The sequence below is a fragment of the Lethenteron reissneri genome, chromosome 59, assembly GCF_015708825.2.
Source record: "Lethenteron reissneri isolate LAM-NWPU_2019-01 chromosome 59, ASM1570882v1, whole genome shotgun sequence".
NCBI lineage: Eukaryota > Metazoa > Chordata > Hyperoartia > Petromyzontiformes > Petromyzontidae > Lethenteron > Lethenteron reissneri.
Window position 1 is genome coordinate 5,031,007 of NC_083837.1, and position 22,369 is coordinate 5,053,375.

Consider the following 22,369-nt stretch of genomic DNA (forward strand, 5'->3'; position numbering starts at 1 on the left):
AGCCTCTTGACACAGATATCGCCCGAAGGCCCTGGAGCTATCTTACCAAGTAAGGCCCACCCGAACTATGTAGTTCTTTTCAGAAGTGACCTGGGCCACAAATAATAACTCAACGAAGTGGCTTACCACGTGGAAATTTATAGCAGCCAAATACTCTTAAACGCACGTTGGTAAATGGAGAAAAATCCACGTGATCACGGGGAGAACATGCAAAGTCCAAATACACAGACGTCAGGCATGGGATGGAACCCACGACCTCCTGTACACCAGGCAAGGCAGTTAACATACATTGAGTCCCCGTATGTCTGTTACAACTTTGACAAAAAGTCACTGTCAATTTAACAGGTAGGCTTTCGTGACAAATATTATTCATAATATAGGTTTTTTGGGTCAGATCGCATTATTTATAAATGTGTCGTAACCCTCCACCACCCGACACGGCTTAATAGTAAAAAATGGTCACGTTTTTCAAAGGACAAAATAATTCACTTCCTTAGCCCACCGGTGTGCTGAAGAGAGAATCAACAGCATTTTTGACCGATGAAGCCGATTGTAATAATCAGCGAAACGTCGTACTACTCAAATTTAAAATGCTGTTGATGCTCTCTTCAGCACACCGGTGGGCTAAAGAAGTGAATAATTTTGTCCTTTGAAAAACGTGACACATTTTTTACTATTTGGCCATGTCGGGTGTTGGAGGGTTACGACACATTTATAAATAACGCGATCTGACCCAAAAACCTATATTATGAAAAAGTCACCGTTTCAGTCGTCTTCCCCGATTAAAGATGTTTGACAATGCCAGGGCTGAGCCTGGTTTGTATTTGAATGCGAGACTGCATGGCGATCGCGAGAATGTGGACGGTTGGGGCTGGCTGCGGGATGGCAAGGCGATGGCAGTACAAGCATTGGATTTCGGATTTTGTCCCTCCACAATGCTAAGAATTATGTTACCAGATTGACAATTCTCTGAAGGGGAACAATAAAAAAACCGATATTGGAATACAGGAGTTAAAACATATTAAACCCCCTAATTTATTATAACCTGGCCTTTCTATTTGTGTTGTAAATGTGGATTTGAACTTTCTAAACAAAATATTCGATCAAAAAACCTATAAAATGATTACGTAGGGAATACTGCACTGCACATCACACTTTATTCGTACAACATGACAACACAACAAACAAACGTTCCCAATTCAAGCAAGGGTGATTGTGTGATTGAAATGGGCAGAGCGATATCACACAGCACGTACAACTCTGATTGGTGAAGCCAAAACACGTGTACATTACTGCAGCTCAAGCAAGATACATCCCATCTTTTGCACAAGGGTCAGTCAGTGCGCACCACAGCAGAGGACATTAGGTCAAAGTATTGAATGCATCCGAGCGGAATATTTTTGTTTTAATACACGGTCGGTGTTTGCACAGGATACGGCGTGAATTGACCACTTTCTAATTGGCGACGTGCTCGCACGAACTATGATACGACAATGTCAGACCACGACATATACTGAAATGCTAGGAAACGTTGCACAAGATTACCGGTGGCATCGACAGCTGGATAACGTTGGCTCCGAGGGCTCCGCATTGCACGCAACTAAAATCACACCAAGCAAACCTCACGTCAAAATGACACGGGCGTCGTGTTGTTAATGGAATAAACGCCTCGACACCATTTGCACCGCTGAAGAGAAAACACGTGTGGTCGAGGCAGGCGAGTGACAAGACGACATCGTTGCTCGGCATGTTGGATGGGACGAAGCGCATCGCAGGCATCTTTTGAGATCCCTTTTCAAGCAGCACTTAGGGCAGCTACACCAGGAAGGACTTTACCTGCGGAAATACAGACAAAAGATAAACAATGACACTCCGTATTAGCCTTCGGCAGACCGCTTGGACAAGTGCTTTAAGTGAGCATCTATGATGGGCAGTATGGCACACGAAGGGGTGAGTGGCCAGCACCACGCCTGGCCGCCTTTGTCTCCCACAGTGCTGATGTTTACAGATCACTGGGAACTCATTAAAGGCTCGGTAGACCTAGGGGAGGCCCAGGACTGGTTCAAATATTCGCCACTGTCATTGTCTGTGAGCAGGAATTTGAACTCAGGTTACTGGGTGCATAGCGCAGCGCGCTAACCACTAACACTGCCACTCCCCTGTTGAAAAATAACCACACAGATATGCAAGTTATACAGCTTCAGAGTTTCACGGCTAACAATGTTTAAAACATTCCTGCGGAGGGAGCTGGTAGGAACGTCGGGTTGCTCGGTCAATGGCCAGGGTCAACGGCGGCGTGGTGTATTCCGCAAATATGGCCGACTGTGAGGGCGGGCACAAGCCGGCGTGAGTAGGTTAAACGTTAAGTTTGATAAGGGCACCACGGGGTGACCAGCCCCTCCCCACCCAGCCCCACCCCTCCCACCCCTCACCCAGCCCCTCCCCACCCAGCCCCTCCCCACCCAGCCCCTCCCCACCCTCCCCTCTCCACCCAGCCCCACCCATTTTTGGATGCACGACGGACACAATAATCCCCTGTGGGCTGGTGTAACCAGGTGGTTCCTACCAGTAATATCTTCGATCAAATGCCAAAGTTAACGACTTGGAATAATTCAAATGATCATAAAAGGACTCGTCTGAAGAACAGCCACTGCCCAAAAGAAGAAATTGTATGAGACTGATTTTTTTCTCTCCGAATTACTATCTTTAGCCATGTAATCCAGACAATTGGGATCCATGCCAGAGCTAAAATCAGTGGAGGTGGAGATGGTCGAGTTACCACGAACAGGACACTGCCAAAGGCAGCGTTTGCTGAAACAAGCATGTCTCTAGGCATCTTGTTGGCCTGGTCCCACCAGGAATGGAATAAGTAATATAATTTTTTTTTTAAACACGCTTTAATGAAATGTACCGTACTAGTAATGGAAGAACTCCACGACTCCAGGAAGTGGCCCCGAAGCTTGCCATAACGTAAGGGGCCGTGGTGATTTACAGCCAACGTGAGTTTAGCGTGGACAATTAGACCCAAGCCAAAACATAACATATAATAAATAATGTTTAAATTTTTTTTTTATGATAGAATATAGTATTGTCATCAGTATGACATAAGTATACCAAGTTTGCAGTCGATACCACATTGGCAAGTGGGTTAAAATTGAGTTACAAGATTTGAGGATACAACAACAGACAGCGAGTTAAATAAAAACGTGTAAAAAAACCCTGCATGCTCAGACTTAAATATTTCCACAACTCTCTACCAGGGCTCAATGAACAAACGAAGCCAACCAAACCCCTCCCCCACATCCTCCATCACCTCCACATCCAATGCTGCATCACATCAACTAAGACAACCCCATGTCTACTTCCCCTGCCCACTCTTCAATGACGACGACGACTCAAAGGCAATTTCCACCACACCCCCTATGCCACAACCGCTCCATCTCACCTCAACAACCTCCACCGCTGTACGGTATCCTCCTCGAGCAGCATAAGTCAACTCCTGTTCACTTCACCCAGCTAAATCTCCACTCAATCAATGCTGTGCCACTTCTCGCCCACTACAATCTGCAAGAAGGGCACCTTTTGGCCATCGTCTGCCTGAGAAACCCAATGAGCTCCCATGCAGCCATTCCTCCTGGCTAGAGCATGCTCGTGCCTATTCAGGGGTGGCAGAATTTCATCACCTTCATTCAAGGCTTCAAATTCTCCATAGCAAATGCGCCAACTCGTGCATCTCTTTTGAGCAGCTCTCCCTTCACTGAACCCCATCCAATTCCAAACTGGCTACAGTCTAATTCTAGATTTGAAGCTTTTGTGACTGCAAGGATTCATACTCTTAGTTCTTTCGGTAAAGTCACGTAGGTAAAAAATGAAATTAAAATTAATTAAAAATAAAAACAATAAAATATATATATTTTTTAATTTTAATTTCATTTTTTACCTACGTGACTTTACCGAAAGAACTAAGAGTATGGCTACAGTCTATCGTCTGTCGCCGCTTCTAGCCTTCCTCGATCCCGAGGGCTGTTTGCGGCATGGACTCTCCTACGTCACAGGGCTCCGTTTTCTGGCAGTCCTTGAGAGGAGCAGTCCCACACCCGAGCCCTGCCCATGCAACAACAGCGACATCGAGTCCGAGCTCTTCTGGGTCCTGTCGTGCCATCGCTTTCTTGGGACCGAGCCTCGAATGACCATCTTTGTCCATTGTCCACTCAAGCCAAACCCAAACTTTGTCCGACTTTCCTCATCTCGCATTGACCTTGGGTCCACTCCTCTCCACTTGTCAAGCTCACCTTCCAGCAGCTCCAAGCTTGCACCTCCACCGGTGCTGACATGGCTGACCTTATCCTCCGTGTCCCACTTGGCACAGCACGTGGCCGTGTCACCTCCACCTGCCCAGCAACACGGGTAACGGCAGAGCAGGTGAGCGCGAGGGCACAGGCGGGGGGCACGGGGGGCAGCAAACAATGTGAACACGGGGTGTTCTGTAAGGCCGTGAGGCTACATTAGAAATGTCTTATCGATGACACCACAATTAGTTTATTTTAATATGTTGTATTAAACAGGTGAGAAACAAAATCAACTTGAAACTTGCGTCACTTGAGGAAGCATGAGAAAACATTCACTTGACTTGATGTATGAAACTATTTTATTTTACCAGGTAAGGCCTACTGAGCTATATAGCTCTTTCAGAAGCGACCTGGCAACTAATGATGTCTCAACTCAGTGGTTTATCATGTGGAAATGTATTGCAGCCAAATACTCTAAATGCGTAATTATTCTAAATATAGAGGGAAAAAATAACCCGTAAAAACTAAGTTTTTCACTCTAAATCCTTTATATGCGTGGCGGCTAGAGTCCTCTCGTCCTCTGGCTTGAGATGGCTGCCACCTATGGGTCAGATGATTGTCTGCCAGCATTAAGCAATTGGTAATAAAATATTAAATTTTTTTCCCTAAACAGTGTAAAATTTTGGGAAAAACATTTCACGAAAATTAATTGTCACGCACAACGAGTCTGTGTGGAAAATGTCAGCTCGATTGGATGACGGGAAGTGGGTTAAAAAACGACCGAAAGATTTGCACGGTCGTAAGCAAGCAAGCACGCAAGCAAGCGAACTTAATATAAAGGATTTAAAAAAACAGAGGACCCGGAGACACACTCTGAGAGGGGGGGGGGGGCAGAGAAATTAGCATGTCAATGAGAGCAGCAAGGGGAGAGAAATGTTTATTTCCCACGCACCGATGATGGTGATGCAGCCAGACTTGGTGACCTCCACGACCTTGTCCATGACGGCTTTGGTGCCGCCCTCAAACTTGGCGAACTCGAACACGCCCACGGGCCCGTTCCACACGATCAGACGTGCTCGCCCAATCGCATCCGTGAACTTGGCCACGCTCTCTGGTCCGCAGTCCAGGCCCTGAATACAAAAAAAAAAAAACCCCACACCAATCGGTGACGCCGCCAACTTTCACGGCCGTCAAGTACACCTTGGCAACGTTCAACACGCACGGCAGGATTGTTCACTATTTGTCCAAAGCCGGCCCCCCCCCCCCCACCGCAACTTCGAAGCCTAAAGCTTAGCAGAGGCAGAGTTTCAAGTGACTTTATGGATACTGACGGCAAGCGCGACACATACGTACGGAACGCATGCATCTGTGATGAATGAATTATCCATTGAACACGTCTTTTTTTAATATACGTGGCTGCTCAGGGTGGCTCAGAGGTCAGAGCACTGAGCCCAGCACCGCTGAGATCCTGCGTTCAAAATGGTTTCGGCCACTGCCTGCGATTGAAACCGGGAATCCTCAAGTGTCGAGAGTTTAGCCCCCGCTCACCAATAATTGTTTTTTGGCAAAATCCCTGCTCTGGGAATTCCGCAACAACCGTTTTGACAAGCGACGATCCGACGTCGCATGAGAATCAGATTATTTTATTCATACTGGAGGAATTCGTTGAGCTACGGACGCTCCCTTTCACGGATTGTGGTGCAGGCTCGCGACGTACCATCCACCCCGCGGGGATGCCGGTCTTCAGCGTGGCGGTGCCCGTGGTGGCGTTCTCGTCAAACTTGTCCGCCGTGATGAAGTCGGTGGGCAGGGTGATGGTCACCTTGTTCTTCTCCGCCTTGGCCATGAGGTCGCGCACGATGCCCGCTCCCTCCTCGTCGAACAGCGACCCGCCAATCTGGCGCAAGCACGCGGGGGCGACGAGTCACACGGGCACGAGAGCAGGAACTCTCCCGCTCGAAGGACGGCCTGGTAAGCGCCTTCAATTAGCGCGGTCGGCTACGTACGGTGCGAAAGAAGTTCCAACGAGATCTCATTCACAACGTTGCAACTGCAGATGGTGCCCTGCCGTTTAAGAATATGTGCCAACCCTCGATCAAGTAAAAATCTAAAAAACTATTTTACAATCCGCAACCAATCGTAGAATTATAGGAAAACAAATCAAACCGTATGTCAAGCTGATTAAACAAATAAATAAATGCATCGGTCATTCATACATTCTGTGCGTACTATAAAAACTTACGCCACGGGGCGTGTCACAGCTTGAGACTCAATACATGAACATAGCCCCTCCTTCCTCACCACTCCTTCCTCACCACGCCGTTGCTACACCGCGGGTAACGTCAACCAAGGTGACCTGGCGATTTCCAGCTGGACCCCTCAATCTCGTTTTCTCCGGGTACTCCGGTTTCCTCCCATGCATATAAACGCTCACACTATTCGGCCGAAAACATCTTCGTATACGGAGGACCGCAGAGCTTGGGTGCAAATGCTGGTGCCGCCTCGCTGCCTGGTCGCTGCCTTCCCCGCTCGTGCGCGGTGGGCTCCTCGTGCCTCCGAGTCGTTCGTTCCCATTTTTTTTTACACCTCATTTTTGTGCTTAGTTATCCCTCCCCGCACCTGCGATGAGCACGGTTGGCTACGTACGGCGTGAAAGAAGTTCAACATGCGTACACACACGTACTCTCTTCGAGGGCGAGCAAAAATGTGTGCACGTAACAAGTCAAAATGATTATCATTAATCCTTTCATCTTCTTGGTTCTTTCGGTAAGGTCACGTAGAAGGGAAGTAATAAAATAATAAAAATAAAACATAATAAAATAATTCTCACGACGTCGTGAGAATAATTTTATTATGTTTTATTTTTATTCTTTTATTACTTCCCTTCTACGTGACCTTACCGAAAGAACCAAGAAGATGAATCCCTGCAGTCACGAAAGCTTTAAATCGAAATTCATTAATCCTTTGTTAGAGAAAGACGCCCGAGTGCACACACACCTCCATGTTGTGCAGGACTTTGAGGAAGGTGTAGGCCATGCCGCCGCCCACGATCATCTCGTCCACCTTGTCCAGCAAGTTGTTGATCAGCTGAATCTTGTCCTTCACCTTGGCCCTGCTCAGGCCATGCAACAGATGCATTGCAAGCGTTACTCTCCCCATTAAAACTCGTCACATTTGCCGGTTTAAACACGAGGGGGACGCAATAAATAGATGAGCGAATAGACGAGCGTGTGCACCGCTCTGATCTATGGTTTCACAACTGAACGTAAAGTGTTCAGAGGCGCGAAGATGGTGCACCAATTAAGCCACGGAGCGCGTTAATCGATCGTTCGCATCAGCGCGCCGCTCCTCGAAAGGTTATCGTTCGCCGTCACCAACCACACAATTCACATCGCTCAAATCGATGGCCGGGTCTGGCTCTTTACCCTCCGAGAATGGCCAAGAACGGTCTCTCGGGCTTCTCCAGAGCCTTGGCAAAGTAGTCAAGCTCCTTCTTCATCAGGAATCCGGCCGCCTTGATGGGCAAGTCGCAGCCGACCATGGAGCTGGGGGAGAAAAAAACACGAGCGGACCGCGATTCGCAAAACTCGCCCAAGAGGCTTTCTCTTCCGCGTTTTGTCCGCGACCGCGCGGGAACGAGAAAAGGGGAGAAAAAAAAATCACTTTCGGTTGTCGTCCTTCTTGCTTTGAACTACGCACGATATCGATGTTGAGACGTCTAGCAGAAGTCGAGGCAAAAGATTAGAGCGGAAGGGCAATTTGGTGGCGAGATGTTAACTACCTCGCCTGGTACTTCAAATAAGAGTGAAAATTATGTTTATAACGCACATGCTGTCAGAAAATTGTGACGTAATATAATAATTGGGGCAGTCCGTTACTCCAAAAAATAATTTACCATGCACTAAGTTGATGGGTGAAAGCTATATTTTTACTTTATTATTGCGATCCAATGTGTTAAACTATTATTTCGATCTTTGTTGTTATTTTATAGTCTGTCACAAAATGAAATAGACAAATTAAATGACCAACTATAAATCACAATATGATATTTTGCGTAACTGATGATACGATTAGTGTGGATCTTGAATCGTACGATGTAGCGCAGCAAGGCAGCATCCCTGGTGTCAGTCAATCAAGTGGTAATTATTTTTTACCCGGCGCCTATTGCAACCAGATCGCCATCACCGTTTCCCAAAGAGGTGCATCGTGGTCCTGCGTCTTAGATCAGCGTCAAAATAAAAATTTGAGCATCAGCAGCAGTGATGCACAACTATGGGCTGGTTTCATCCTCAGGTCAGACTCATCAGCACGGTACAGTGTCACAATTTGTCTTGCTGCTGCAAAGTCGGATGGAACGTTTACAACACTTCGAGGAAAATCCACGGTGAAATTAACTCCCGGATATAAATTTGACTTGCGCGCGCGACATGTTAACACGACACAGACGCTGGCTTGCTCACTGCCAGCGATCGAGGCCACCCCACCCCTCCGCATGACTCACGCCACGCCGCCTTTGCCCGGGTGTGCGTTCACCCGGGCACATGTTCACCAGGGTGGCCGTTAACCCGGGCACGCGTGCGGGGGACACACCTGTGAGCGCGATGGGCGGTGCCGAACGCGTCGTTCACGTAGATGTCTCCAAGCTTGGAGAGCGATGCTCGGAACGTCGCAACGGCGGCTGCGTCTGCTTTGATCTGCGAGCGCGGGAGGAGAAACAAGGCGCTGCTCACGTGGTGGTCTTCACTCAATTTGAGAGGGGGGGGGGGCACTTTTGCCGAGAAGACATCTCAGTGCGAGGGCCGCCACACATTTGAATTGAAACCTTTGGGTTAGACAGCACGATGATGATGGTGGGGTGTTTTCACATTTGTGTATTGTCAGGGGCCCCATCAAAAAGCTACCAGGGGCCCCAGGCCTTACAATGAAGAACACCGTTCTAACACAACACCCACCACAGACCCTCCACCCACACACTCACAACTAAGGGGCTTCCCCCCTTCTCTCATGCCCTTCATAGCCATCATCACCCGTCCGCCATCAGCCATCACATCGCACCCCTTAGACCAGGTGTAGCGGTGGCTTCCATGCTGCATTATAAACGCGGAAAACTGAGTTCGATTCCCGGCCATGGCAAACATGAGTCACGAGTGATATGTACAACTTATAATCATAATCACATTTTACGTAGCGTCGTTCATGCAAAACTGCATCTCACAATCCTGTATAAGAAAACAGCAAAAACATTTGACCACTGCACACCCAAACCAAGGTCCTTCCCCCACACCTCTGATTAGCACGGTTGGCTACGTACTGTGCAAAAGAAGTTCAACATACATACGTACACACAAGCCGAGCCACGATTACAGGGACGACTGCCGTATGGGGTGGGGGGCCGTCTCTTCCTCTGTACGCAACAGCCGGTAAGCCTCTTCACAACCTTTGCACGAAGGCTTAACGGTGATGGAGCGTACCAACTGAGCAAAGTAGATTGCGGCCGCACGCAAAATGAAGTGCTACCGGGCCTAACGAATAGCATGAGAAAAATAAGCGGTAAATAAAATAGTAATATTTTACGGGAATGCGAGTATGAACAGATGCGTCTTGCATGGACCACGGAACTGAGAGACACTCGGCTCCTTCGTGACGTCCGGTGGCAGGGCGTTCCAGATCTTTTTTTCCCCGCACGTGATTTTTCTCAGCAAATGTATGAAATTATGTAAGTATGCAAATTAGGCGAAAATAATAAAATAATTAAACGTGTGCGTGTGTTTCATGTTAATTAATTGTAAGTGTAATATAATCAATCGTACGTGTAATTAAATGTGTGATTAAAAATATTACGTGAAAGTGTATATCTATGATCTATGTGTGTATAGGAGTGTAGTGTCGTAGGTCTCTTCTTCCTTCTGCTCGAGGCTTGTGTGTGTGTGCGGGCGGCGTGCGTCGCGCACACACACTCAGTCGAGGGCCTATTCACCTTTATTCCCCATCTGTGTCGCCAAAGGTCCGCGCTTCTTATGCTCAAGTTATGTTTTGATATCCCGAGGTTGATGATATAGCCAAGCTTGGAACTCTACTGCTGAACTTTTAAACCCCAGCCAGCTTGTAATGATTCACTGCCCTTGGCACGTGCCACCCCCCCTCCCCCACAGTGACCACGTGTCTGTGCCACAGCGCTAAATGCAGATCTAACTAAAAAAATTAACCCGTAAAAACAAAGTTTTTCACTATAAATCCTTTATATGCGTGGCATCGGGGCGGCTAGAGTCCTCTCGTCCTCTGGCTTGAGATGGCTGCCACCTATGGGTCAGATGATTGTCTGGCAGCATTAAACAATTGGTAATTAAATATTAAATTGTTTCCCCTAAACAGTGTAAAATTTTGGAAAAAAATTCTCACGAAAATGCATTGTCACGCACAACGGGTCTGTGTGCAAAATGTCAGCTCGATTGGATCACGGGAAGTGGGTTAAAAAACGACCGAAAGATTTGCACGGTCCTAAGCAAGCAAGCGAACTTAATATAAAGGATTTAAAAAAAACGATTCCATTAAAAATAGGCAAAATCACTCTTAATATAAGTTTTTAGAAAAAGGCATATTTCCAACACTGCAAACCGAGAGCTACCCCGACACGCACGGCTCATTGAGCAAGGCCAGAGAGGTGCCAATGGGCTAGTGGCGTAGACTGCAGGCGAGGAGGGGGGGGGGGGAGCCCACGCACCTTGTTCCCTGCGGCGTCCTTGCCTTTTCCCTCCTCCTCCACGTGGAAGCGCAGGTTCTCCAGCAGCAGGACGGAGCCGGTGGCCGGGCTGGCGCACGCCGCCTCCACCTCGGGCCCCACGCAGTCCGACAGGAACTGCACGTCCCTGCGTTCCGTCGCGAACAGGTACGGCACCGGCCGCGTAACTCTCACTCGATCGCAAACGGACACAGAGTCGCGGCCGCAGCCTTAGCTACGGTCTGCTGCCCGGCGTCGCACTGCCGCCCTCTGTCTCATCGCAGCGATTGAACATTCCCCCCATGATCACTCTTTAATTCTACGTGAACTCTCCCCCTGAATTTTCTCCGCTCCCTGGTTCACCGAAAACCGTCGCATGATAAAAAAAAAATATCCGCTGGTGACGAATTCGAAAGACAACTTCAGTAATTCAGCTGAGGAACTTCAAGGGAGGCCCAGAACCCATTCAGATAATCGTCACTGGTGTTGGCCGTGAACGGGAAACAAACTCGGGTCGCCGGGCTCGTAGGGAAACGCACTAACCATTGCACTACCACTCCAGACAAATAAAGAAACAAAGATAGAGATCCCCCGTATAGCCTTAACAGGCTGTTGGGGCAAGTGCTGTTAGCGAGCCCCTATGAAGGCCGGCACGGCACACGTGCGGATGGGTGGCCAGCACCACGCCCGACCATCTTTGTCTTCCCAGTGGTGATGTTTACACACTGCACCAGGTACTCATTTGAGGCTGAGTTGACCTCGGGGAGGCCCAGGACCGGTTCAGACAATCGTCATTGGTGTTGGCCGTGAGCGGGAATCGAATTCGAGTCGCTAGGTTTGCACTAACTGCGCCACCACCGCTCCCCAAAAAACAAACACACACACACACAACAAAAACCGCCATTCGCCACTAAGTGGCGGTGATGTCACCACGACGCTTGTGCCAGGCCATGTGCACCTTGAGGCCACGTGAAGTGTCGAACGCCCGCTGTCAGGAGGTCAGGGGCAGACCCAGGTGCCACGGGTCGACTGACTGAGAAGACTGAGATGACTGGCTGATGCACCACCTGTGCCCCCTACTGTGCTAACTTGCTGTGCTTTAGCCACCCGGCGCACCGCTCGTTGTTGCGAGCGTCGCTCCTCCGCCCTCCGTTGTTGTTAGAGGGCGACTGCCTCCAACTGTCCAGTAGCGTCCTTCACGAGCCTCCTCCACAGAGGCCGATCTTGACACCGCTGGTACCAGTCAATGCCAAGTCCACTCAGCTCCACGTCCTCCTGTACCACATCACTCCATCTGTTCTCTAGCCCATGCCATGCCCGTTTAGCCCCCTCGATCCGGGCCGAACAAAAGCTGTTTAGGCATGCGGTGGCTGGGCATGCAGGCTACATGACCCAGCCAACGCAGCCACACAAAGACACACGCACACACATACAGAACCCCACCTTCCCAGCAGCTTCTTCAGCTCGGGCTGCACAGGTCCCAGCGAGTACTTGTCGGGCATGGGGACCCCGTCGGGACGGCCAAGGTGGCTCATGAGGACCACCGACTTGGCCCCATGATCCAAGCAGTACTGGATGCTCGGCACTGCCGCCTTAATCCTGGACGGAGAGAGATCCCAGTCAAAACACGCGGCGGCGTCACGGACGTGACTACGGTGTTAGTTTCTCGGTGTGTGCCCAAACATGAGCGAACCGAAACCTCCGGTACGGATACACGGAGGCCGCTGGAGCTATGCACTTTTAAAATCTAGATTGGAAACGAAATTCTTTCGAACTGCTTTTAGTGTTAAGTTTGTTGTCCTTCCCCCGCACCCCCGATTAGCACGGTTGGCTACGTACGGTGCGAAAGAAGTTCAACGTACACAACTGGGAATAGAAAGAGAATGCATTTTATTTCAGTTTGAAAATACCTATCTTGGGGGGTAATTTTCCAAAAACAATTACACCGCAAAGTACTAAATTTGAATTTATAAACTGTTGCCACCCCCGCTACTGCGAAACCCTGCCAGGACACTCCTGGAAAGCAGTCATGAGACTCGGTGAGGGTTTTCTGGGCAAACAAGCCGAGCAATGACAAGAATATTGACAGCGGAATGGTCTGGGGCTTTGCTTTCGCGTTCAGGGTTTCTTTCCCGTCGCGCGGCGTTAAATCGCCCCCACGCGTTAAGCGCCGCGGCAAAAGTGCGGCAGGTGTTTGACGCCGGGATAAACTGTGCAATGACGGGTGATCCAAGGGGCGTGGGCACATTGCCGGACGGCGGTACGAGCGCGGCTTGGTGGTGAACAAGCACAAGTAACGTAGACGACAAACTCAATCGTGCGACGAAGAAAGGCCATTGCCCCAAACATTTCCCACTTTGCGTATTGTGTTTCCTTTTCAGGCCGCGCACGCACAGCGTTATTATTGACGAAAGTGTCGAGTTTCTTTTCCGTCTTTTGCCATCTCACTCGTAGGTGGCGACGTCCGTACCTCGTTCACGCCACTCACGACCCATTCAAAACCCTCGATGCCGCGCTCATCGCAAAGGCATCGCAGTTTACCGTTACCGTGCCATATCGTAAGGAGTAGGTGGGAATTCCAAGGAACGGCAGCAGGGAGCGTATGTGCTGCGTGCGAGCGAGTGACGCACAGCCATCCGGAGAGGGGAAATGAGCCAAGGGGTCGCGGTAGCTCCGATAGGACAGCAAGCGCAGCTCTCCGTGGCAATAGTTACCTTTGGTTGTTGGTGATCTCTTTCCCCTTCATAGGAACATTGAAGTCCACCCTGAAAAACAGGCAAACGCCGTCAAATCACAACACAGCCGATCCGGCGTGGCGGTCCGTACCAGGCTAGGTTCTCAACATCCACACATTGTCCCCCACCCTCGGCCTGCAGTCCAGTGCTTAGCGCGGTGGTTCTTAACCTGGGGTGCAAGCACTCTCTGGGGTGCGAGATATGGCCAGGATTTTTTCGGAGGTAAATCATCCAAAATACAAATTAAGCACGGGACACGAAAGTACATTTACTTTGTTGATTTGAAGCTTTCGTGACTGCAGGAATCCATACTCTTTGGCTCTTTCGGTAAAGTCACGTAGATAGAAAATTAATAGACGACGACGTTTCGTTCGCAACACAAGCGACCGTTATCGGATAGGACAACCACAGCAGTTTTTTATTGCTGTGGCCACCCCTCCTGATGACGATTGCTTGTGTTGCGATCGAAACGTCGTGATCTATTAAATTCCTATCTACGTGACTTTACCGAAAGAACCAAAGGGTATGCATTTACTTTGTTTCATTAAACCTATGTATTTATTGACAGTTTAAATTTTTTTACGATTGAAAATCAAAGGAGTATAAGGCTACAGTAAAGGTAACGCATTTTAGAGTCTGCTCAAAAGAGGGGGGGGGGGGGGGGGGGGGGGGCAGTCATCTCTGTTGCCAGTGTCTGAGCCACAGGTGGAAAGTTCCACATTCCCAGGCCGGTCTCCATGAACGACAACTACTGCACCTCCAACTTCCCACAAACCGAAAAGCAATGCTCCAGTCCACACACACGGTGTACGTCCCAGTCAAGCCCAGAAGAGATATCGATGATAATCACCATGGTTTCATGAATTCTGTTTGCCGCAGAAAGAATCAACTCAAGAACCCCCGCTCTGTGTGCCGAATTATAGCGAGCAGCATTTCCTGTAAAATAAAAAAAAACGCTTCTTGTGCTGCCAGAAGTGAATCATTCGATTGATTCTGCTAATTCTATGCGTTGGAGCAAATGAATCATAAAATGTTGAGTCATAGAGAGGTGATACTTTCCAATGTCAGCCACACTTTCTAAGCAAATAAGTTTGCGGGTTCGATCGCAACCTTGACGCCTGTACATTTGGAGTTTGCGTGTCTCTCTCCCCGTGGTCACGTGGATTTTTCTCCGCGTCCTCTGGCGGTTTTTCCCTCCACATTTAGAATCAACGTGCGTTCAAGAATATTTGTCTGCTATCAAATGCCACACTTCGTCGAGTCATCAATTGTGGCCAGGTCACTTCTGAAAAAGAGCCATGTAGCTCAGTGGGCCTTACCTGGTAAGATACAAAAAATTTCATCGTTTTTAGTTTTCATTATATAGGTGTAATTTAGCAAATGGGCAGGCTGACATTTAACACTGTTCCACCCTTTCATGGTACAGTAATGGTTGTGAGCCCTTTGCCAATCCCCTGCTGGATTCAGGCCATGCAGGTGCTGCAGGTTATTTGACAATACTTCACCACGCCGGTAAGTACGGCTGTAAAGGTGGACAGCATTGTACAGAACGACAATGGATGGTTGCGGCACTGCCTTCTGCTGACACCGCAACCCCCTACGGCAGCCATCCAGCCTGCCTAGTTTCCTCTGTCTGGCGCATTCTGGGCGATTTGGCAATTTGGGATGCCTCGCAGAATCAGAAATGTATTATCCAAGGAGATTACCCATTGAGTTATTTTTCAATGGTGACTCGGCCAGCAGACAGGCACGGCATCAAGAGTTATACATCAATTAATAGGCACGATATAAAATACAAATAAAGTCATTAAAACCAATTGAGCTTACAAAACAATTATATACATTCGCATTTGTGTTATTTCGACCTCAATAATGTATGTTTAAAAGAGTAGAGAGATGGCAGTGGTGATCGCCAGAGAAGCGATCACCAGTTGGTTCCACAACTTTGTCGCCGCTACGACATCTAAGAATCTGATCAAGTGCAGACCTTTGGGTAAATGACCTTATAAAAAATAAATATCGCCTAATGAAAACTTCTTCGTGCTTCCAGAGACATTAGCCCAGTCATGGAAAAGAGGTCACAGTGATGCGTCCTATCCGGGAGCATCCACTGCAAACAGGACTGTACTTTGCACCCACGTCCCCACGCGTGCTATTGCCAAAACGGCTCCACGCCAAAGCAACGCGGGCAAATTCCTGCGCGGGCTCGAGTTACTCGAGATGCAAGGCAGGGCTAGTAGGGAGGGCTGGACAGGGCTTGGCAGGGTAGGGCAGGGCAGAACTAGTTGGGCTGGGCAGGGCTCGGCAGGGCAGGGATGGGCGGTTCCCTGAAATCCCCTGCGGTTTGAGGACGTGCACCGCTACACGCAGCTCCGGTGACCTTACTTATTTATTCCAGTTATGCGAGCGCTGCACAACGCAAGCGGTTCATACAAGGGGAACGAACCACCTGCCACCTTGCTAACGTTGTGAAGTGATATTACGAAGAACGATTCAGTAATAAGGCGAAGCCTACGCTGGTCTGGACATATACGCATATGGTGCAGTGGCAGCGCCCGGGTTTCTCACACCGCACTCTGAATCTGGCCACCTGAGTTTTGATTCCCAGCCAGCGGCAGAGTGGACATCTGAATCAGTTCTGCCACCCCTCCACCTCCCCCCAACCTTCAATGCTGACTGACTGGCGTGGTGCAGTAGTCAAGCGACCACGATGACTGAAATGACGTGGCAGAGGCCTTCTTTCCAGCAGTCGATTGACGGAGGTTGAATACTGTTTGTTATCCAAGGTCACTTGTTACAGTATCGTTAAAGGTCAGTCTTCCCATTGGCAAAGTGATGCATGTTTATATGTGGTTGGCCTGCTCGAGGAGCCGTGCACAGCTGATAATTTACGCCCGTGGACTGACCGCGCGTGGGCCAGTGCACACGAACGGTCGTCAACGATCGGACCAAGTCGATAACGACGGACACAAAATGAACGAGCGGGTGTGGCGACGCCTATGGTTGCGAAACTCCCACGACCAAAACGACGTGGGGAGGACGGCCTCCATCACGCAGCAGATTGGCACCGCGCTCGCTAAAGACCCGTGGTTTTTCGGCGGTGGCTGCGGATGACGCAGTACCGTCATGTGCAATTTTATTGACGGACTGCGTGTCGTTGTCTTGATTTGGTCTGGGACTGTTCTTGTTGCTGTTGTTTTGCTGCGACGTCGGAACGAGTCCACTCCCAGAACCGGCAGGCCGGAGCTCTCGCTCTCCGCTGCTTTTATTCTACTCGGCGCAGCCTGGCTCCGCCCTAGCCGCGCCTCCCTTCTAGACTTCTCGAACATACTAGATGGTTCCAGGGGCCTCCCTATGAGGTCTTCCGTGACCCTTGCCCCAGTTCTTCCGCCCTGCCGGCACACACAGCCGTGTATGTGCTCGACTGCGTGTGCGCTGTCCACCGCAGTTGCCGCTGCTGGACAGCATTTGGTGCTGTGTCACTACACATGTACAGCCTTCCCTACTAGATGAGGGAGTTATTTGCTCACCATACTTCACCACGTTGGTGAGTGTAAGTTGAAGGTGGGGACCGCTGATATGATGAGCATCGAAGTACAGTACAGAACAATTCCATTTGCTACACTGTCCACCCTATATCAACCAGCCATGCATGGCGATTGCCCATCCAAACGTGAAATCCAAGTTTAAAATCTGCCAAGCTTCCAAATTATGTTGTATTCCTGGCGGTGGCCAGGGGGTCAGCAGCCTGCGGTTGCTTAGCCGAATGGCGTGCGGTGACTCTTTAAGGGACTGCAGTGGCGGCTCTGGAAATTCGAAAATAAAAATGGCTCTTCTTGTTATTTTGGTTGCCAATCCATAACTGTGGAAGTGGTCCAGTTTATCAAGGGTCCAGTTTACCATGGGAGTCGAGTTTACCATGGGAGTCGAGTTTACCATGGGAGTCGAGTTTACCATGGGAGTCGAGTTTACCATGGAAGTCGAGTTTACCATGGGAGTCGAGTTTACCATGGGAGTCGAGTTTACCATGGGAGTCGAGTTTACCATGGGAGTCGAGTTTACCATGGGAGTCGAGTTTACCATGGGAGTCGAGTTTACCATGGGAGTCGAGTTTACCATGGGAGTCGAGTTTACCATGGGAGTCCAGTTCACCATGGGAGTCCAGTTCACCATGGGAGTCCCGTTCACCATGGGAGTCCCGTTCACCATGGGAGTCCAGTTTACCATTAAGGACTGTTTCTCGTATTCACCACCATGCATTGCGGCTCTTGAAATGTTGCAGATTTTCTTATTTTTACCGAATCCGAAAACAAAAATGCCTCTCCTTGTCATTTTTGGTAGCCGACCCCCACTGGGGCTACACGCCGATTCCATGCCGGTGCTGCAGACTGTAAAACATGCTCGTGGGATGCATGTGGTTTTTCACAAGTGGGGTAACGGGTATCCAGAGGGTGTCCTGTCGAAGCCACCCACTGTAGGAATGTTTTCAGGTTGATTCATGACCGAATCACTTTGAAACGTGCCCAATCTCGTCAGATCTCGGACCATAGGCAGAGTTGATGATCATGGACAGTGATTGAATGGGCGGCCAACACCCCAGTGAAGCCATGCTATAAGGAGCCGTCCATAAATGACGTCACGCGATTTTGGACGATTTTTGACCCACCCCCCTCGTCACATGGCGTCACAAAAAGTCAGACCCCCCCCCCCCCTCAAATATGACGTCACAAAGCCCCCCCCCCACCCCAAAACCATATTTCCATTTTGAAAATAATACATACTTCAAATCGCTTTAAACTATTGTCAGTGTAGTGCGTATTTAATGTGGCGCTGCACTCTGATGTTGTAATAGAAAACATTTATGAAAAAGTCTATTCAATTAAGTAGAACGTGTTGTCTATAATTATTTAAAGTTGCGCATTTTGATGTGACGTCACATTTCTCACCCCCCCCCCCCATCGTCACAAATGTCTAACCCCCCCCCCCCCAGGTGCGTGACGTCATTTATGGACGGCCCCTAACTAACGTTGCACCAGGGCAAGGCATTCGCGTTAAATCGGCTGCCGCTGTCGCAGCAAAAATCCATCGTTGTGCTGTACTTCTATGCTCGCGCCCACGTCTCATGCTCGGGCGCCCTTGCCGGAGAGGTTGAGGCGCGGTTCGTGCGGGCTTTGGTCTTGGGAGGTCCTCAAGCAGCAGTGGATTGACGAGGTCGCTACTTGCTTTGTGTGCGTGTGTGTGTTTGTTTGATAAATAGGCGCACGCGTGCGCACTCGGTGCAGAGGGGGGCAGGGGAAGTGAATCAACTGGCGCAGTGGTGCCGAGCAGCCATGCAAAGTCATTCACTTGTCCATACATCCAACGTTGGGCCCCCCTCCACGTGTTCATTCATCTAACGTTGCCCCCCCCCCCACTTGTTAATAAATCCAACGTTGGTGGGCCCCCCACTTGTACATTCATCCAACGTTTGCCCCCCCCCACTTGTACATTCATCCAACGTAGCCCCCCCCCACTTGTACATTCATCCAACGTTGGTGGGCTCCCCACTTGTTCAATCATCCAACGTTCGCCCCCCCCCCTCTTATTCATACATCCAACGTTGGGGCCCCCCCCCACTTGTACATTCATCCAACGTTGCCCTACCCCCGCCCACTTGTCCATACATCCAACGTTGGTGGGCCCCCCACGTGTTCAATCATCCAACGTTGCCCCCCCCCCCCCCACTTATTAATTCATCCAACGTTGGCGGGCCCCCCCTCCCCCCAACGTTTCATGTTCATTTGGGCTGCGCCGACCACGTAGCGAATGCGCCGTCCATCAAATATGCAACGTTGACCCAACGTCCTGCCCAACGTTCGGGCAACGTTGCCGCAACGTTCGTCCCGACGTTTCATGTTTTTTTTGCAGAGGGCCGCGCAAACACCACACCAAGTCTGCACCCCCCCCCCCCCTACAACCCAGTCTTATTCTTCCTCTTTAAAGCCGCGTTAATACTAAAGCCTCAAAACGCTTTCAAAATAAAAAAAAATCATCGCCATCGATGCGGAAATGGGCGAAGGGAAAAAAAATGCCCTCGGGGAATGGCAACGCCGGTCGACGCATCATTCACAAACCAGCCACGGGTCGAGGGCTGTGAACCGGTAACCGGTTGAGAGAACCGATAACCGAGAGGGGGATTTGGGGGGGAGGGGGTCCATCCTCGTTGCTGACCGTCGCATTCCACGGCTCTCTGCTGTTAAAATGTCAACGTTTATTAATAGACGCCTCCGTTTATATTTGTGCGGAACGATCTATTTTTATATAGAATGTTGGGTCAGCGCCGTTAACGGGGGCAATGTAAGAATTGTTACTGTAAAACCCATCACTCAAGATTTGACACTTGAAGCTTATGGCGGTCACTCCGGGGCAAACCATCAAAAGACTTAAAAAATTGGACAGCATCACGGACATTGCGTGTGCTATGCGGTGTCCCAACGTCGGGCCAAACGTTCGGGCGACGTTGACGCAACGTTCGTGCGACGTTCTATGGCAGCGGTCGGGAACCTATGGCTCGCGAGCCATATATGGCTCTTCCGGTGACGGCATATGGCTCCCAGACAATTTTGAGTTGAAAAAATGAAAATAAAAAAATAATAAAATCAGTTTGGAACTGATTTTAAAATACTTGTGATATTGCTTAATAATACTGTGTCATTTTAAAGTAAACAGAAATTAGTTTTGAAGATAAATTTCACGGGTCACGGGTCCCGTGACCAGAAGTCGCATTAAAAGTAAGACATTTTAAATGTATTATACGTTAAAAATACTATATGGCTCTCAATGAAAGATATTTAGAAATATTTGGCTTTTATGGCTCTCCCAGTCAAAAAGGTTCCCGACCCCTGTTCTATGGTGACCCTCAGTGGCCCCTGAAATAAAACAATTCAATTGCCACTTCGTATTATTTGATTACCGCATAATAGGCATCGGGTCAACCTGGAGGGCAAGTTTGGTTGATGATCGCCCATCAAGTCCCGTGGGTTTGGCCGGCACCCCGCCCCGTCCCGTCCGCCTTTGTCTTCCCCAATGACGTCACAAAGACAAAGCTCCCCCAGCTGACAGCGACTCGCCCAGACGGTGCAGCAGCAAGGCCATTGAAGAGTCGGCACACGTGGGGTGGCCAACACCCACCACGCCAGAGCCGTCTTTGTCTCCCCCCCCACCCCCCCTATGGCGACGTTTTACACCGCACCCGTAACCGGGGTGGCTCGTTTGAGGCCGAGTCGACCTAGGGGGGGGGGGAGACCCGTGAACCGGTTCGGGTGATCGTTGTGGGTGGTTGTTGGGTGGCCGTGGAGCGAGAAATGGAAGCAGCGGGGGGTGGGGGGCACGGGGTTCGTAGCGCTCCGCCACAGAGACAGACGCAGACAGAGACACACAGACAGAGACAGACAGACAGACGCAGACAGACACAGGCACATACGCAGACAGACACAGAGACACAGACACACACAGACAGAGACAGACGCAGACAGACAGACACAGACACACAGACAGACAGAGACAGACGCAGACAGACAGAGACAGACGCAGACACACAGACAGAGACACACAGAGACAGACAGACAGACAGAGACACAGAGACAGACACAGAGACACAGACACACACAGAGACACAGACACACACAGAGACAGACGCAGACACACAGACAGAGACACACAGAGAGACACAGAGACAGACAGAGACGCAGACAGACAGAGACGCAGAGACACAGAGACACACAGACAGACACACACAGAGACAAAGATAAAGATCCCCCGTATAGCCTTAACAGACTGTAGGGGCAAGTGCTGTTAACGAGCACCTATAAGAGACACACAGAGACACAGACAGAGACACAGAGACAGACACACACACAGAGACACACACAGACAGAGGCACAGACAGAGACACACACAGACAGACACACAGACAGGCACAGACACACACAAACTAAGACACTCACCGCATGAGGACGCGCTTCCCCTTCACGTCCACCTTGTCGATGGTCACCTTGTTGAGAGACATCTCGCGTCGCGAAACCTACTTCGCTTCGTGAAGCCGCTCTCTGTGTCTCTGTCTGTCTCTCTGTCTGTGTCTCTCTGTCTGTCTGTCTTTGTCTCTGTCTCTGTGTCTCTCGCTCCCACTGCCTTGCGCGCTGTAGCCAGAGACGACGATGGTGATGGAGGAGGAGGATGGAGGAGGGTGGTGACGATGGCGAGAAAGCGACGACAGAGAGAGGAGGAGGATGATGGAGCTGGCCGAGTCACCTTGAAGCCGGTGGCCCCTCCCCGTGACGTCGGACTCCGCCCACAGAGAAAAAACACTAAAGACAAAGGCGCCCCGTGTAGCCTGTGACGCAATGTCGGGGCAAGTGCTGTCAGCGTGCAGCAACTGGGGGCTGAACGATTGATCGATTTCAAATCGAAATCGCAATTTGAAGCAATGCGGTTAGCAAATTGTAAAGGCTGCGATTTTTTTGCTATTTGAAAAGTCCTATTCTTTGGTTTTTTCGGTAAAGTCACGTATAAAGATAAAAGAATAAATTAAATAATAGCATACGACGTTTCGATTGCAACACAAGCAATCATCATCAGGTATAATGAAA

General features: G+C 49.7%; 1 protein-coding gene across 1 annotated transcript; it reads right to left on the minus strand.

Moving 5' to 3' along the window:
- Nucleotides 1–1,138: 1,138 nt before the first annotated feature.
- Nucleotides 1,139–22,005, minus strand: LOC133357665 (phosphoglycerate kinase-like). Its single transcript, XM_061575749.1, has 11 exons — nucleotides 21,728–22,005; nucleotides 13,722–13,772; nucleotides 12,451–12,606; nucleotides 11,011–11,155; nucleotides 8,880–8,983; nucleotides 7,715–7,834; nucleotides 7,287–7,401; nucleotides 6,007–6,186; nucleotides 5,242–5,419; nucleotides 4,293–4,391; nucleotides 1,139–1,836 (listed from the first exon to the last, which is right to left on the minus strand). Exons 1-11 carry the CDS (start codon nucleotides 21,787–21,789, stop codon nucleotides 1,796–1,798), a joined length of 1,251 nt encoding a protein of 416 aa, XP_061431733.1. The 5' UTR covers nucleotides 21,790–22,005; the 3' UTR covers nucleotides 1,139–1,795.
- Nucleotides 22,006–22,369: the final 364 nt, after the last annotated feature.

What these genes read in the sequence shown, in the direction of transcription:
- LOC133357665 (XM_061575749.1), bottom strand. Translation starts at nt 21,789, where the DNA reads ATGTCTCTCAACAAGGTGACCATCGACAAGGTGGACGTGAAGGGGAAG. An exon ending in CTGAAGAAGCTGCTGGGAAG is followed by an intron (nt 11,156 to 12,450) that starts GTGGGGTTCTGT and finishes GACGGAACGCAG; the next exon opens with GGACGTGCAGTTCCTGTCGG. An exon ending in ACCGCCCATCGCGCTCACAG is followed by an intron (nt 7,835 to 8,879) that starts GTGTGTCCCCCG and finishes TTTCTCCCCCAG; the next exon opens with CTCCATGGTCGGCTGCGACT.